The sequence below is a fragment of the Theropithecus gelada genome, chromosome 15 (genome assembly GCF_003255815.1).
Source record: "Theropithecus gelada isolate Dixy chromosome 15, Tgel_1.0, whole genome shotgun sequence".
In the NCBI taxonomy this organism is placed as follows: domain Eukaryota; kingdom Metazoa; phylum Chordata; class Mammalia; order Primates; family Cercopithecidae; genus Theropithecus; species Theropithecus gelada.
The window spans coordinates 12,002,959-12,019,384 of record NC_037683.1 but is presented as its reverse complement, the minus strand read 5'-3'; the positions used below and the strand labels follow the sequence as shown (position 1 = coordinate 12,019,384).

At 46.0% G+C, this 16,426-nt stretch overlaps 1 protein-coding gene across 9 annotated transcripts in view; it reads left to right on the top strand.

The window, feature by feature from the left end:
- The window catches only part of RALGPS1 (Ral GEF with PH domain and SH3 binding motif 1), a 305,937-nt gene that overhangs the window by 104,723 nt on the left and 184,788 nt on the right, over positions 1-16,426 (top strand). For all 9 annotated transcript variants that reach the window (XM_025359233.1, XM_025359236.1, XM_025359232.1 and 6 more), the window contains exon 5: positions 8,596-8,679. In XM_025359233.1, the coding sequence (XP_025215018.1) occupies positions 8,596-8,679 (84 nt within the window). The remainder of the gene's footprint in view (positions 1-8,595; positions 8,680-16,426) is intronic.

The following is a 16,426-nucleotide window of genomic DNA, read 5'->3' as shown; positions in this document are numbered from 1 at the left end:
TCACAGGGTCCCACAATAGGCTGTCTGCAAGCTGAGGAGCAAGGAGAGCCAGTCCGAGTCCCAAAACTGAAGAACTTGGAATTTGATGTTTGAGGGCAGGAAGCATCCAGCATGGGAGAGAGATGTAGGCTGGGAGGGTAGGCCAGTCTAGTCTTTTCACATTTTTTCTGCCTGCTTTATATTTTAGCCGTGTTGGCAGCTGATTAGATGGTGCCCACCCAGTTTAAGGGTGGGTCTGCCTTTGCCAGCCCACTGACTCAAATGTGAATCTCCTTTGGCAACACCCTCACAGACACACCCAGGATCAGTACTTTGCGTCCTTCAATCCAATCAAGTTGACACTCAATATTAACCATCACAATTGGGTTGTTTGTCTTCTTATTGTTGAGTTATAACAGTTCTTTCTATTTTATATACAGGTCTTTTTTCTATCAGATATTTGTTTTACAAAATGTTTTTTCAGTCTGTTGCATTTCATTTTCTTAACAGTGTCTAAGTACATTAGAGGGTTTTTTCTAAGTTTTTGTCTCTGTTTCTTCAAAGTCATTGTCATTTATTACCTTGGTTTTCCTTCCGTTCTGTTGGCTTAACTCATATGACTGGTGGCTTGTAGGTGTTGTGATTTTTCCCCCCGGCTTTTCTCCTGAGGGGAGTCTGCCTGGGAGAGCCAAGTGGCCTGGGCAAGAAACAGCAGGTTGCCCGCACTGCAGGATGACAGGGTGGGGACTGGCGCACAGGGTGCAGTTTTCTGTGAGCAAAAGGAGGTGACCTTTATTCTGGGGGTTCCAGCATGGAAGCCTTTAATTCTCCCATCCTGCTTTTTGCCTGGAGGTGGATGCTAGCAGGCAGCAGGTGGGGGTGCTGGCTGAGACAGTGTCCAGTACACTGACCTTTCATTTGTCCCCCGTTTATTGTTCCTTAATGACTCTGAGCCAGGAGCCTCTCTGAGGTCCCCCAAGGCAGCCTGACTTCACCACCTCTGTAGCCCCTTCCTGGCCTAGTCTAGCTGGAGACTTTCTGTTTTCATTTAATCAAAATCCATGCTGATCTCCAGTAATGTGTTGAAATCTCTCATTTGATGAGGGTAGTAGTGCCATCCACTCTGTTCTCCTTCCTAGTTTATCTTTTACTTCTGTGCTTTGTCAGAGGGGTTTTGGGAGTGATGTTAGGCAAATGTGTATGTCAGGTGTCATTTGAACATGCCACCAATTTTGAACTTAATATGGCACCAATTTTAGGTGGTTTTGGGTTTGTCACAGACACAGATGATGGAATCAGCTTCTCGCTTTTGAAACCTGTTTTTAATAATGGACTAACTTTATTGTTCTCTCACATATTTGATTCATGGTCTCATTAAGGGTTATAGAAAAAGATGATATTTGATTGTGTTTACAGTGAAATATATACAAATACAAGCATTATATTTTGTTAATAACTATTAGGATCTGCTGGAACTGCAGATTTTACCGAGGGGAGAACTAGTGGTAGTGGGTGTGACCCCCCACCTACCAGTGGATGGGTCTTCCCTGAAACAGACCAGATGAGTATTCTCCCCAGTTAGCATATCCATAAACTATGGCGCATTTGCTGCCTAAAAGAACCAAGAAGCTTCTTTGCTTCCCTTAGCTTGCTTTATAGTCTCAGATTGTTCTGAGTTCTCACTTTTCTGACACCATGTAGAGTGTGAGCTCTGGAATCAGACTGAGGTTTGAATCCCAGTTCCAGCACTTATTAGCCGTGTGACCTTAGACATGTGCCAATCTCTCTGAGTCTCATAGTCTCATCCATCGAGTGGTACCTGTCTCATCGTCTTGTTTGTGGATTCAGTAAGTTACGGCATGTAAGTCCCCTAGCCCAGAGTCTAGCAGGCCATTTTAACAGTCAGTAAACACTGATTCTATATATCCCTAAGTCTCCACCCCCGGAGGAGCTCCCTGTGTGTCTGTGGACATTTTGACTCTGGGTCCTACTATCCCTTTTGTCTTTTAAGCCCTGCCTGTGTTGCCAGAGGCACTGTGCCCTATTCTGGCCATGGCAGCCTGATTCCTGGGCTGGCCCTGACTCAGGTGTGGTGCTCTCAGAAGCCTGCCCAGGTTCTGCTTTGGTCTATTCCTTCATGTCACCCAGTTCTCCTCTAGGCTGGGAGCCTGCTGGAGCCCCGGCTGTGGCCTGCAGCTCTGTTCTGGCTATGGTGAGAATGGGCTCCCATCACTTCTACCATCCACTACCTGTGTGGTCTGGATAAATTAATTTACCTGCTTGTTACATATTTTTTCATTTAGAAATTGGAGGTCAGAGCAGTCATATCCACTGTGAGGGTTCTGTGAGGATAAAATGAGATGGTCTCTGTGGAGTGTGTAGCACACGTCCTGGCACAATGTAGGTGCTCAATAAATCTTGTTGGTGCTTCCCTCTGGCTAGGCCTTGGCTCTCATCCTGGCACCATTGGAGTCCTAGTGTCCAGGGACTGCTGTCCTGTGTGCCTCCTCCATCTGATTCCAGGGGCTCTCCTGGCCTGGATTTTCAACCCCTGCACCCACTGCTCAGTGCTGCCTTTCCCTGTGAGCATTATTTAATTTAATAAGCACATTACAATGTGTCATTTTTTTCTAAGCACTTTGCAAATATTGGCCCATTTAATTCCTATAACTACCTTACAAAGGAGGTGCTATTATTAATGCCATTTTTCAGATGCAGAAAGTCAGGCACTGAGAGTTTAAGTGACTTGTCCAGGGTCACACAGCCAGGGAATCAGCCTTGGTCCATGTAAGTCCTTAACTACTATATGCTGTGGCCTCTTCTTTGTGACCCTTGTGCCCTCAGAGCTCACTCCTGAGACCAGAGCCAGCCCTTCTGCCAGATCCCAGGTGGGGAGCTTTCATGGAATTCGGTTACTCCTGCTTGGGCCTCTAGACCCCCGACTTTCACACGAGGAAGGTGTGGACATCATGCACCTTTGCTGCTGCCACAGCAGTCAGTATATGTGGTGTCCCGGGGTGAACTATAGATAGAGAAGAATATAGACTCCTTGTGGGTGATAAGGCATGGACGTCCCTGAAGGACACGCTAGCCACTCTCTATTAATTTGCCCATCTCCTTAGCCCATTCTTAACTCTGTCACAAGAGTCTAGGCCCTGAATACCTTACTCCCCAGTCAGACCCACTCTGGTCAGGTCCCCAAAACTGGCACTGTCTCCCTGACTGTCTTACTGGGTCACCTATCTCCTAGGGTCACCTGTCTCCTAGGGTCACCTATCTCCCAGGGTCACCTATCTCCCAGGGTCACCCATCTCCCAGGGTCACCTATCTCCCAGGGTCACCCATCTCCCAGGGTCACCCGTCTCCCAGGGTCACCCGTCTCCTAGGGTCACCCGTCTCCCAGGGTCACCCGTCTCCTAGGGTCACCTGTGTCCTAGGGTCACCTATCTCCTAGGGTCACCTGTCTCCTAGGGTCACCCATCTCCTAGGGTGTTTTAGAACTCCTTTGGCTAGGTGTATAATTGTCCCACCGGTTCTTCTGAAGATGATTTATAAAAGCAAATCTGGGAGGTCTTTTCTGTTTTTTTTTTCCCCCCTTCCTGTGAGAGGGTGGGATGGGAAGAATGGGAGAAAAATGGAGGGAGGAGGAAGAAGAAAGCCATTGAGCCCAGTGGTGATGTGCTGTTGGCTGGTGCCAGCCTGGCAGTGATCCTGAGTCTGTTGTAGTGACTCGCCCTTGAGGCAATGCGTTTTCCATGTGGACACGTTTGATGAATGTGATTTGGAGATGACTGCAGTGAGAGTTAGGCACACGTGGAAGGGCCATGTGCTGACGCCAGCTTCCTATGGCCTGATGGCCTAGATGCTGTGGGGGTCTTCAGAGAGAACTTGTCACCACTCCCCAGGTCTCTTCTCCCAAGGCCTTACCTGGTGGACTCCAGACACGGTCAGGGTTGGGCCTTTCTCAGCCCCCCTCAAGGCATCTGACTCCCAGACCTCTAAGCACAAAACCGGCAGCTAGTGGAGTGAGCCTCATGGTGGTGTGGCCCAGAGCAGCTTTGCAGGGGCAGCTGAAACCAGTGTTGATTCTTGCTTTCACCTAGGAGTGCTTACAGGTGGGGGTATTAAGACTAAGTTGTTTTTGCACAGTTGGGGATTATTTCCACAGTGTCTTTGTGATAAACATTCTTCTTTGATTGTCAGAGTGAATGTCTAAATGAATTTTTTGTTGTTATGTGTTTTTTATTTAAGGCAGCTGGTCAGGATACCCTTTTGGTTCTGGGCCCACTGATTTTCAGTTGTCTGGGGATGACAAAGAAGGTATGGCCAGGAGGTACCTGGCTATCCTGGACGGGAGCTCAGGAGAGAAACTTGGGCTGGACACAGACATGTAGTTGAAACCACAACAGTCGGTATGTGTGATCTTCTAGGGAGAAATATAGAAGAATGTAGAAGATGACCTTAGACAAGTTGAGGTGGAGACTGTGTCAGAAAAGAAAAGAGCAGCCGGAAAATAAGACTAAGAATGAGGGGCCCGAAAGGTGGGGAAGCAACAGGAGAATGCAGTGAGCAGAGGCAAGACAGAGGACAACAAATACGGCCGGGGCCAAGAGCGGCCGGTGAAGGGGCACTGATTTCCTAGTTGGGAAGTTGTCTTAGGGGAAGGAACAGTTACAGGGGAGCAGGAGCAGGGAAGGCAGGTAGGAGAGGGGAATGAGTTTAAGTCGTTCTTTTGCGAGGGAGAAAAGTAGCAGGAGCTGGAGGGGACGGGGTCTGGGAGAGCTGTTTTTTATTGTTATTAATATTAATTGGAGAAGCTTAATGCATGTTAAAATGCTAGCAGGAAGGAGAAATTGGAGAGGAAGAGGTGGAAGGTACAGGGATGACAGAGAGCATCAGAGTAAGGTCTCTGAGAAGGCAGAGGGATGGAATGGGGCAAGAAGAGAGCGAAAGAAGCCCCTCTTTCATTAAAGTCAGAAGGAGGGAGAGGATGCAAGGATGTTTAAGTTTGGTGGCAGGAAGTTCTCCTCTCATAGTGTCTGTTTTTCCCTGATGAGCCTGAGGAACACCGTGGTGACAGGAGGAAGGTCTCAGCAGCACCTGGCAAAGGACTACACAAGCTCTTAGTCCCCTCACGTTCAGTCAGCTCAGCCACGAAGTCAGGGCCAGGGACCGCCTGGGCAAGATGTGGGCCTCAGCGCCCATGGGAAGGGCTGTGCGACAGTCCCTGGGCAGCTCAGTGGCTCACTACAGACACAGAGCTACCAGGGCTGTACTGGGCTCATCTCAAACCCTGGTCTCCCTTCTAGAATCAGCCTTGTCTTCTCTGGTCAATTTTAACTAAATTACACTCAAATAAGTTCCACAGTGTGGACCTTTTTTAGGCATTAGTGACTGGAAGAGTTTTGTTCTATTACTTCACATTTTCCTAAACCCACTTAACACAGATGGAATCTCTTGTAATCCTGTAAGGCCAAACACAGAAGAGGAACTGTGCCAGAGCGGTAAGGCCCAGTACTTGTTTTAGCACAGATAGAATGGTCTTATTTCTTTTGACGCTGATAAATCTTCTGCGCTAAATTTGGGGGGTCTTCACACTGAGGAGTGCTCATGCTTCATTCATTCAACAGAGGCTGCTTGAGCATCCGCTGTCAGCCAGGCCCTGTGCCCCGCATGTCACCTCCCTTGTCAGGCTCTGCCTTCTTCAGTCTCCATCACAATTCTGTGGGGTTAGCTACAGCATCTTCCTATTTAGTACTGGAGGACCTGATGCCAAGAGAGGTGATTTGTCTGGAGTTTCCCAGGAAATAAGTGACAAGATCTGGGATTCAGAGTGAGATATTTGGCTCAAAATCCTTTACTCCTTCCATTTTATCAAAGTACTTCTCAAACATAATGTTTTACTCTGCTGATGTGTTAATTTTAATTAATTTAATTAATTTTAAATGTTACATGCATTCCAGTGCAAAAGGTTCCTTAGGAAATTGTCAAAACCCAATAACTCCACAAAGAGTTTTTGAATTAGGGTCTTAGAAATGTTCAAGCCAAGTAAATTTAGGGAAGATGTATTAAGTACCAACTTTGATTCTTGCCTGCATAGTATCAGCAAAATGAAAGAGAAATAATAATAGATTTTGTTAATAATTCAAGACAGTAAGGAGAGTATGGTGTGGGAAAAAGAAGACGTTTGGCATTCAAACTGAGTCTGAATACCGCCTTGTTGCTTAACAGCAGGGAGGTTGCTTAACCTCCCTGGGAAGAGGAAGGCAGGTGACCTTTATCAAGTACCTGTCACATGCTAGGTGCTTTGCATGTCTTAATCTCATTTAATTGTTATAGTGAGCTTCACAGATAAGTGTAGTATCATTCCCACTTTAAGATGAGAAACTAGAAGTTCTGAGAAGATAAGCATCATGCAGCTGGTGTATGGCCAGCCAGTATCTGACCCTGGGATCCACTCTTCTCCCTTTCCGGGTGTTGTCTGAAGTTATTACAGTGTGGAAATAAGACCACAGAGTCTGAATTAAATTCATGCATGCACATGCTTGCGTGCATGCGTGCGTGCAAACACACACACACGACTTCTGCTATTTATTCAAAAATTTAGGAAAAATACAAAGGGAGCAGTTATCAGCTAGAAATTGGGCAACAACCATGCCTCAGTCCTGAAACATCAGTTTTATGAGTAGGGTTTTATATTTTATTATAAAACCTATACTTTTCCAGGACCGGCTTTGTGATCCACTGGGGAGAAAGGCCTTTGTCTTCACAAACAAACTTTAAAAGGGCAATAATAACATATATTTGCAAAGTGATTCAAGTATGTGTTTTAAAGAGAGGGAGATAGTACATGTAACTGAGGTAGGTCAAACATACATTTGAAACCGAACATAGGCCGGGTGCAGTGGCTCATGCCTGTAATCCCAGCCCTTTTGGAGGCCGAAGCAAGAGGATCGCTTAAGGCCAGGAATTTGAGACCAGCCTGGGCAACACAGTGAGACCCCCATCTCTACAAAAATAAAAATTAGAAAAAGAAACCAAGTGCGAATATATGTCGTCAGAACTAGGAGAATCATAGTAAACAGCTGGAACTTCTACAACTTAAAGAGATTCATCTCTGCTTTTGAAAAGAAGTAGAGTCACAATATTCATCGAAGAGAAAGAAACCTCTTTATTAAAATGGGTGTGGCGAGAATTACATGAGATGACATAGGTGAGGTGCCCTGTCCAGCGCCTGCTGTGTGGGGAATTCTTGCTAAATGGTAGCACCAGTGAATTCTGTTGTCATTGCTATTAACTTGAGTCTAAGTTGTGAGGGTGTGAAGGACATGGCAGGCTCCAGGTTATTTGTGTTCTCTTGTGTGGGTGACCTTAAGGACAGAAGTGAGACACCAGGAGGAGGCGTCTCGGCCCCTGGCTGGTTCCTCTGTGTTCCCATGTCCAGGACATTCATCTTGTTACTAGGAGCTGCTGTTACCTTTAGCCAGGCTCCCACCAAGCCCCTTTCTATGGCTGATTGTCAGGTCCTAAGGTGTGTTTGACAGGCGTGGACCTTCAGAAGTGACTGCTGGCAGCCAGTTTTGTCCTGGGCTGTTCCTACTGCTCCCCTCCCTGCTTTCCTAGGAGACCCCTGATCTATACCTATTGCAGCTGCTGGGCAGCTGCCTCTCACTAAAGATCTTACAAAAACTCTAGGTAAATGGCAAAAAACCAGTGCTATTAGTAATACTGAGGCCTGGTAGGATTTAAAAGGCGGTCTTGTAACTTATAGGTGGAGAACTTCAGAATCTGCAGCCTTTGCTACCTTTCCTCCAATCTCTGTCAGGGCTCCACAAGGCACACACTGAGAATGCTGGGCATTTGGATGATGGCTTCTCCTTGGTCCTTTTTTTGTAGCACCAAGTAATCCCATTAGATTGCTCCTATTGTGTCCAGCTTTCATCCCTTGGCTAAGAGCCAGACTTACTGATAAATAAAATCTAGATAATTCAATTCCTCAAATTATAATGCTAAACCTAGCAGAAAAAAAGAGACAAGGCCCCCGAACAAGATATTAAAGGGGACCTTTCCTTCTGCATGCTTTTGGTTATATGAGGGATTGGAGGGGCCAACTACAGGACAGAATCTGAGGTCATACCAGAAGCTTCTTTGATTGCAGTGGGCTTGGACTGGGACTTTCCTCACACCAGGAATGTATGATGTCATGTGGCCAGTGAAATCTGAGATATTTTAATGAAGCCCTGGCATCACAACTATGCGGGGTTGAGTTCTGCTGGTTAAAACATTTCTGTGCCCCCTCAGACAATTTGCATTGTAAGAAGGACTTCTGGTCTTAGAGAAGCTGGCAGAGTGGCAATGGATTTCTTTTGGCACAGAAATCCTAGGAAACATGGCCAGAGTTGTGGAGAAAAGTATTCCACTTATCCTCACTTCTGGTAGTCCCAGGCTGCACCGTCACCTACAAACCCAGCCCTCCTCTCCCTCCTGGTGAAGATGGGAACAGCCAAGGTGTCAGCTCCTTCCCACCTTCATGCATGCTCATGTTCCCATTTGATGCCCCTGATGTTTTTGCATCCCAACTAGAATCACTGTTGAAATTCATTCTGTGCTTCCTAGGAACTAGCCAGCTGTGGATGGAGTAAGAAGGAGAAACACAGTCTTGCCCCTAACGTTGTGGCATTTACCCGGAGGTTTAACCAGGTAAGCAACACCCTTTGCATGTGCCTATCCAGAGAGTAATCTGCTACTGTCCCCTATAGGCTGAGAACCCCCCCAAGGCTGTCTTCCAGGCACCTGGCCCAAGATCCACCTTCTCTTCCTGAGTCCCCTACCTTTATCCAGTTTTGTGCCATTGTAGTCTGTTTGCACAGAGCAGGTGGAACTGAACATACCTTTCCTATGCTTAAATCACTTCAGTGACTTCCAGTTTCAGTTAAGCTAAGGTTCAAGTACCTTAATGTGCTTTGCAGGGTTTGGCATGGTGGATCTCGTTTCCGTCCACCCCTTCAGCCTCATCTCTTTTCCATCCTCCTGGCCTTTCTTTTCTTACCTGATATATCTTATCTCTGTCCTGTCAGGCCCCCTGTGTGCAGTCTTCACAGCCCAGAATCCTTCCTCCCTGTTCAGCTTCCTTCCTACCTGTTCAGCTTCCAGTCAGATCTCAGCCTGAATATCATTTCTTTGGAGAGTCTTCCCTGAATCCCCACACCGTATGAGGTCACACATCCCCACGTTGTACCCTGTACTCCATGTGGTCCTTTATTAGTTTGTCCTCATGTTGTATCACTCTGTAGTCTCCACCTTCCTTGCCGGCCTGGGAGCCCCATGAGCATGTCTATCTTGTTCATTACCCACCACCTTGCCCAACGTCAGGTCTATCATAGACCCTCATTAACTATGTATGGAACGAATATATGAGGTGCTCAGGAAGTACTTTTAAATTGAGTTTTCTTGAATTCCTGATGGCCTGATCCCTGGCCCTGCGCTACTTTAAACTGACTTGGTCCGACCAGAACCTGTGCTCCAGGGATGAAGATCTGGAATGATGATTGGAGACTTGGATCAACTGAGGGAGGTAGGGTGTCTTATTTCTCAGCCAGACCTGCATGATCCTCAGGAGAAGGCACACAAACCAAAGCCCCAAATTGTACTGTTGACAGATTTCCTTCCTTCTTATTTTTCTGGTTTCAAATGAGGCCAGTGGCCTAGAGGTTGCTAGTATGTATGACTGGCCCTCTGGGTGATGGGGCCTGGATTCCCTTTGGGCCCTCTCTCCACTGGGCCTTCTCTCTCGGAAATGCTTGATCTTGTGCATCACTGTTGCTCAATCCTCTCCAGGCTTCTCCACCCTTGACCTTCCACCGCAAGGCCAGCAGGATCCTCAGAGAGGCACCAGCTTGTAGTTTGAAGATTGAGGCTGGAATTAGCATTATTATTATTTGATGAGATATAGTAGGAACCAAGAAAGACCTAGGTGCATCTGGAGTAGGAGCTGCACACTGTTTGTTTTGAAAAGAGAATTTCCAAAGTCTTATGCTTCTTTTTTCTTTGTTTTGAAAAATCGTCTCTTTTCAACTGAGCTTAGTCTTAAAAAAAAAAAAAAAAGTGTGAGAATTTTGTCAGGGGATTCATAGTTTCCTTAAAACTATGTGACTGGGAGCCAACTCAGTCCCTACCTCTGACCAGCCACAGAGCTCCCAGAGGAGGGGCAGCTGGGGGCTCTGATGTAATCTGCTTTGCACGCGGATGCCAGGTCAACTTGGCAAAGGCGGTGTAGCTTGTTCTGTGAACAATTGTGTTGTGTCCAGCTCAGACCAAGTGATGAAATGAGCCAGAAGCAAAGTCACATTTTTTTTCAAACAATGCTCTGGGAAATGGTCTTCCTGCTGGCCCATCAGCCAGTCAGAGAGCCAGCAGCTCCTGGACATAGCCCTGGTAGCTCTGGTTTGAAAACTGGCCAGAGGCCAGGCCTGGTCAGCCACTGGGGCTGCCTTCGTTGGGATGAACTTGTTGGCGTCCCTTCCTTGCAGAGCTTTTATGTGTAAGAACAAGACTCATTAGACTCCAAATAAAAGAAAGCAGGTCACTTACCTGTCTGAGCCCCAGCTTTCTTTTCTGTAACTGAGAATAATAGTAGTGCTCTCCTTGCACAGTTGTTATGAAGAATAAATGGAATATGAAGAGCTTTAGCACAATGTCTGGCACGTAGTAAGCATCCAACTGTTTTGGGAGAAGAAAAGAGAAATATTAAGATCAGCTGATTGGGAGGAGGTTGCCAGGGGATTTGAGGCTTCTTGTGGCCAAACAGAAACCCGGTGGCTAGTGCTTGCCTGCTTCTCCATGGGATCTGAGTCCCTTGGGATTTGCTCATAGAATGGTGGAGATGGAAGAGTTTGGCCAAGTTCACTAAAGGTCTTTTATGAGCCAGGCCTATGTCACAGCCCCAAGGAATACACCGTGTAGCACAGAAGTTCTCAATCTTTTTTGGGTCTTGGGTTCTTTTGAGAATCTGACAGTATCACATATGAATGTTCCCCCAGAAAACTGCACAGATATACAAATTTGCATTTAATTTTAGGGTGTTCACTGCCTTCCTGAAGTTTATGTGTGGACATTTATGGGTCTGCGGACAATAGGCTGAGAATCTGTGTCTCAGGGAATCCAGCAGGCCTGGGTGTGAGTCTTATCGCGACAACTCAGTAGCCGTATGATCTTGGGTTGACTTTTGGCCTCTCTCAGCCTCATAGGCCTCATTTATAAAACAGGAAGAATCATTTCAAGTGGTTTTTGAAGACTAAACAAGAATCATGAATATAAATGGGTTAGCCCAGTACTTGACACTTAGTAAACATTCCACGTAAGGTTAAACAAAGGGGCAGAGTAGTGGGAGCTATGAGCTGAAAGGAAGGTTAAGACCAGACCAGCAGGCTTGGGCCTAAGTGCAAGGTTGGGCTTGTATCACAAAGATGCTGAAATTTTTGGAAAAGGTGAAGAGGGAATTGGGAGAAACGTGGTTCTAGTCTAGGCTGTGCTGCTAACTTGCTTTAAGGCCCCTCCTCTCTTTGGGTCTCAGGACCTTTTTATATTCATGGAGATTGGACAGGGCCAAATGTTCCCAACTTTTCTCATGGACACATTTTATAGTTGCTAATGACTGAAACCCCAGCTCAAACTCAGGTAAGCACAAAAGAGAGCTTCATGGCTTATATATAATAACTAAGTCTAGGGAGATACTGACTTCAAATATTGCTGAATCTAGGCAGCGGGGACAGTACTATCTGAACTCGGTCTTGCTCTCTCCACCTCCAGGTTCTGCTTTCCTCTGAGCTGGTTCCACCTCAGGTAGCCTCCCCCTGTGGTTGCAGGATGGCTATCAACAATTCTAGGCTTATATCGTATTCCAAGGGCAACCTCAGGAGAAAAGACCTGCTGCTTTTTCAGTAGCTCTATCTGATGCCCTGGAATTGAGACTCAGTGGCTCAGATTGCCCTGGCTTGTGACCCTTCTTGTTTGTTATGATCTAATCACTCTGACCAGGAAGACATGAAGCTCTGATTGGCCAGGTCTTGGAAACAGGCCTTCCTATGGAGGAGAGGTGGTAGGCCTAGACCACATGGACTGAGAATGGAGAAGGGGTATTTCCTCAAGGAAAATCAGGGAGTTCTGGAAGGAAGAAGCTGAGAATGAGGGCCAGAAAGGAAGGCAGTTAGTTATCATAGACCTTCTTTTCTCTTGTACTCTTCCAGTCTGCTCTGAGCTTTCTCCCCAATCCATTCTGTTGATACCTTGTCACTCTCAAGTCCTGTCTGCCCTCTGAACTCCCAGGCTCACGAGCCTACTCACTGAATGTTTCTGCTTCCTCTTGGCTTTAATCAAAACTATTTTTAAAACATGTATTGAGCACTTATGCTGAACTTACTGAGTCAGATACTATGCTAAGCATTTTACCTGTGCTATCATACCCGTGCTATCATACATGCTATTTTATAGTTATTTCATGGATAAAGAAACAGAGGCTCTGCAAAGTGAAACAACTTGCTCAAATTTACATAGCTGGTGAATTCATCTGCTTAAGGGGCCTTCTGGTTTTTTTCTGAACACTTTTCTAATAGAACCTTCTGCTTTTCCAAACGTAATTTATCACAGGACTGGGAGACAATGTTACCTTTCTCCTGTCTTCCGAATACTATCTCTAAACAGTTATTATTTCCTCATTGTGTAATGCTCCCTTTTATGTGACTCTCATTACTCTAGTTATATTCATTTGTTTATTCAGTAGTCATTGACTGGATATGTACTAGGCTCTGTGCTGGTTCAGGGGGTCAACAATAAACAAGTTGTCGCCCTTGCCATTGTCAGCTCATAGTCGAGTGTAGGAGGTAAACATGATGGAAGCGATTCCAGTCCAGGGGATTCCGTGCTAGGATGGGGAAACCAGAGGAGAGGCATGTGCAGGAGCAAGGGAGGCCAGAGTGGGGTCTGTTCCTTCAATCTGTGTAAGGGATTGGAGATGTAAACTGGCTGGGCACAAGAAAATATTAGAAGACAAAATGACAGCTCTTGATGATTGATTGGATCTGGAGGGAAATGACAGAGAAGAGTAAAAGAGGGTCCTCTTTGGGTATTTGGGCAGTCCCATCCTTGAGACAATGAACATAAAGGAGGAGCAGTTTTGAGAGTTAGAGATGAGTTAGGTTTGGACATGTGGAATGAAGCATGCAGGAGGTCATTGGATATTTGAGTCTGGAAGTCGGGGAAAGGTCCAACCTGGAGATGCAAATGTTGGAGTCATCTGCATTTGAAGGCCCAGGGTCAGTGAAATCATCCAAGGAGAAACAGAGGCCCAAGTGAGTACCTGAGGATTGCTGACATTTAAGGGATGGGCGGAGGAGAGGAGGCCGCACAGAAGGCAGAGAGAGAGCATCCTGGGAGCAGAACACTTGGTGATATGGAAAGGGCAGTATCTGGAAATCAGTGTTTCAGAAATGAGGGAATGCTACAGAATGAGTCACCCAAGACAGGGCTAAAAAAGAGTCCTTTGAATTTAGCAGCAAGGGCAGTTTTGCAGGGATGTAGCAGGTTGAGTGGTAGATGTGAGGCAACGAAGAGAGCAGATGTAAGTGTTTCTTACAACACTGGCTCCAAGGGGAGTTGAGAAGGGAGTGGCTGGAGAGTGGAGTCAAAGAAGTCCTGGGAGGTGGTTGCATGTTTTTTTTGTTATTTGAAGTGAGCAGAACCTTAGGGATGTGAAGGAGCCAGTGGACCTGGAAAAGTTAAAGATGAGGAAAGAGAGTCTCAGAAAAGGTGGAAGAAGCCAAGACCTGGGTGCCTTTTCAGTGTAAGAGCTGAGTCAGCAGAAAGGAAAGCGGCAGATGTAGACCCATTTGTTGGTGCAGTACAAGGAGAGTGATGGCTTTTCTTCATCAGTGAAATGGGAGGGAAAGGGGGAAGGAGTGGGGCGAGAAGATTGATGAGTTTGGGGAAAGCTTGAAAAAAGCTGCTTCACAGGAAAGGAGAGAGAGTTGACGCTGGAAATACAGCAAGACTCTTGGGCAGTGATGATGGCCCGGATGAAATAGACATTGTGGTTTTCTAAGTGGCCCCAGTGCATGTGGGTAGTAGATGGTTTTCTCTGGTTGCACTTCTCAGCCTAGGAGCAGGTGCATGGAAGAGCAGATGGTCAGACCCATCCCCTTAGGGGTTGGCAAAGCAGATTTTTTGGAAGGATCAAGATGCAAGGGAAGTTAAACTAGTGGCAAAGAAAAGGCTGAAGTAGGCCAGGCGTGGTGGCTTATACCTGGAATCCCAGCACTTTGGGAGGCCAAGGCAGGTAGTGGATCGTCTGAGGTCAGAAGTTCAAGACCAACCTGGCCTACATGGCGAAACCCCATCTCTACTAAAAATACAAAAATTAGCTGGGCGTGGTGGTGCACACCTGCAGTCCAAGCTACTTGGGAGGCTGAGGCAGGAGAATCACTTGTGGAGGTTGCAGTGAGCCGAGATTGTACCACTGCACTCCAGCCTGGGCGACACAGTGACACTTTCTTGTCTCAAAAGAAAAAAGGCTGAAGTGACAAATGATAGGGGATTGTTCTGCTTAAGAGGAAAAGGATTCCAAGGAAAAGGGCTGCCAGGGAATCCCGTACATGGTGAGAGGAAAGGTCTGACGCAGTGGGGGTCAAGGAGAGAGTAAGGACTAGAATATTTAAAGCTTGTGGCCCCAGATGGAACTGAAGTTTTCTGATGTAGAGCAGATCTAGGAAATCAAGAAGAAGGAGGTGACAGGTGGTAGGGAGGTCTAGTTGCTAAAGTTGAACTGCTCAAGGGATCCGAGGCCAGGGTCATTTGCAGTGATGTTGAAGTTGCCCAAGGAAGAAGGGGGCAGGATTGGTATGGAGAGGAAGATAGCAATCCAGATCCTGATCTGTTTACCATCTCTACCATGGAATCATAAACGTGTAGCCTTTTCACACGGACGTTTTTCACTTAGCGATATGTAGTTAACATGGATGAATTTACTTTATATGTCTTGACAGCTCTTTTGTATGTGTGTATTCCATTGTATGCATGGTTTGTTCATCCATTCACCTGCTGAAGGACATCTCGGTTACTTAGTTACTTCCAGTTTTGACAACTATGAATAAAGCTGCTACAAACATTTGTGTGTGTGTGTGTGTGTGTGTGTGTGTACTAAAGTTTTCTTTCTTTTTTTTCCCCGAGGCAGAGTCTTGCTCTGTCGCCCAGGCTGGAGTGCAGTGGTGTGATCTTGGATCACTGCAACCTCTGCCTCCCGGATTTAAGCAATTCTCCTACCTCAGCTTCTGAAATAGCTAAGATTACAGGTGCATGCCACCACACCCAGCTAATTTTTGTATTTTTAGTAGAGATGGGGTTTCATCATGTTCACCAGGTTGGTGTCGAACTCCTGACCTCGTGATCTGCCCACCTCGGCCTCCCAAAGTACTGGGATTCCAGGCGTGAGCCACTGCACCTGGCCAGGTTTTCAAATCAGCTGGGTATATACCGAGGAGCACAAGCTAGGTTGTGTCTGTCCCATTTTGTATTCTCACCAGCAATGAATGAGTGTGTGACTTCAATCCTTGCCAGCAATTGATATTGTCAGCTATTTTGTGTTTTAGGCATTCTAATATGTGTGTAGTAATCTTGCTTTTCTCAGCTTTATCCAGGTCACTCTTGGACAGTTAAGTCTGGTTCTGGGTGCCTCACATGAGGGGTGAGGGTGGGAATTATCACAGAGGAGTGGCGTAAGTATTACAGCGACTAGAAGAGTAGGGGAAAGAAAACATGTTATACAGGGATAAGTGGAGGATCTGTGAGTGAGAAGACTCAGGGAGAACGTCATCAAGGTTTTCAAGCAATTGAGGAGTTCTTAATGGGGAAGCGGGATTACACATAATCTATGGGGCCTGGTCAATAAGTTCAGGGCCCAAGGGATGGAAATGGGGAGGCAGTTGGCCTTCTCCTAATATAAGGAAGTTTCTTAACCATGAAGGCTCAGGCAGAGACCAGACAAGGGCTTTACTACTGTAAAGCTTTACAGCTTTACAGCCCATCCAGCTGTCAGGGCAGGGAATAGGTGGGACCTCTGAGATTCTTTCAAACTCTTGGTTTCTAAGAAAACTGTGAATGGACTTATGAGAAATTTGTGGCAAAAGTAGATTTTTCTTAAGAAATAATAGTATTCTTAAACTTGGATTTTTCTTGTTGTTTTTCTTTGTTTTATTCTTTGATTATTTTTATTCATGGTTGGTTAACTGAATAAAGTTGTGTCCATAGCTATTCTGTTTTTTTTATAATTCCACTGTGGCATTTCCCAGATATCATAGTCCTCAGTAACTAAATGCCAGTGCTACCTATACCACTATAACAATAATTGTGTTAATAATAGCTTATGTGTATTAAAGATTTATTAGCATCATGACCCACT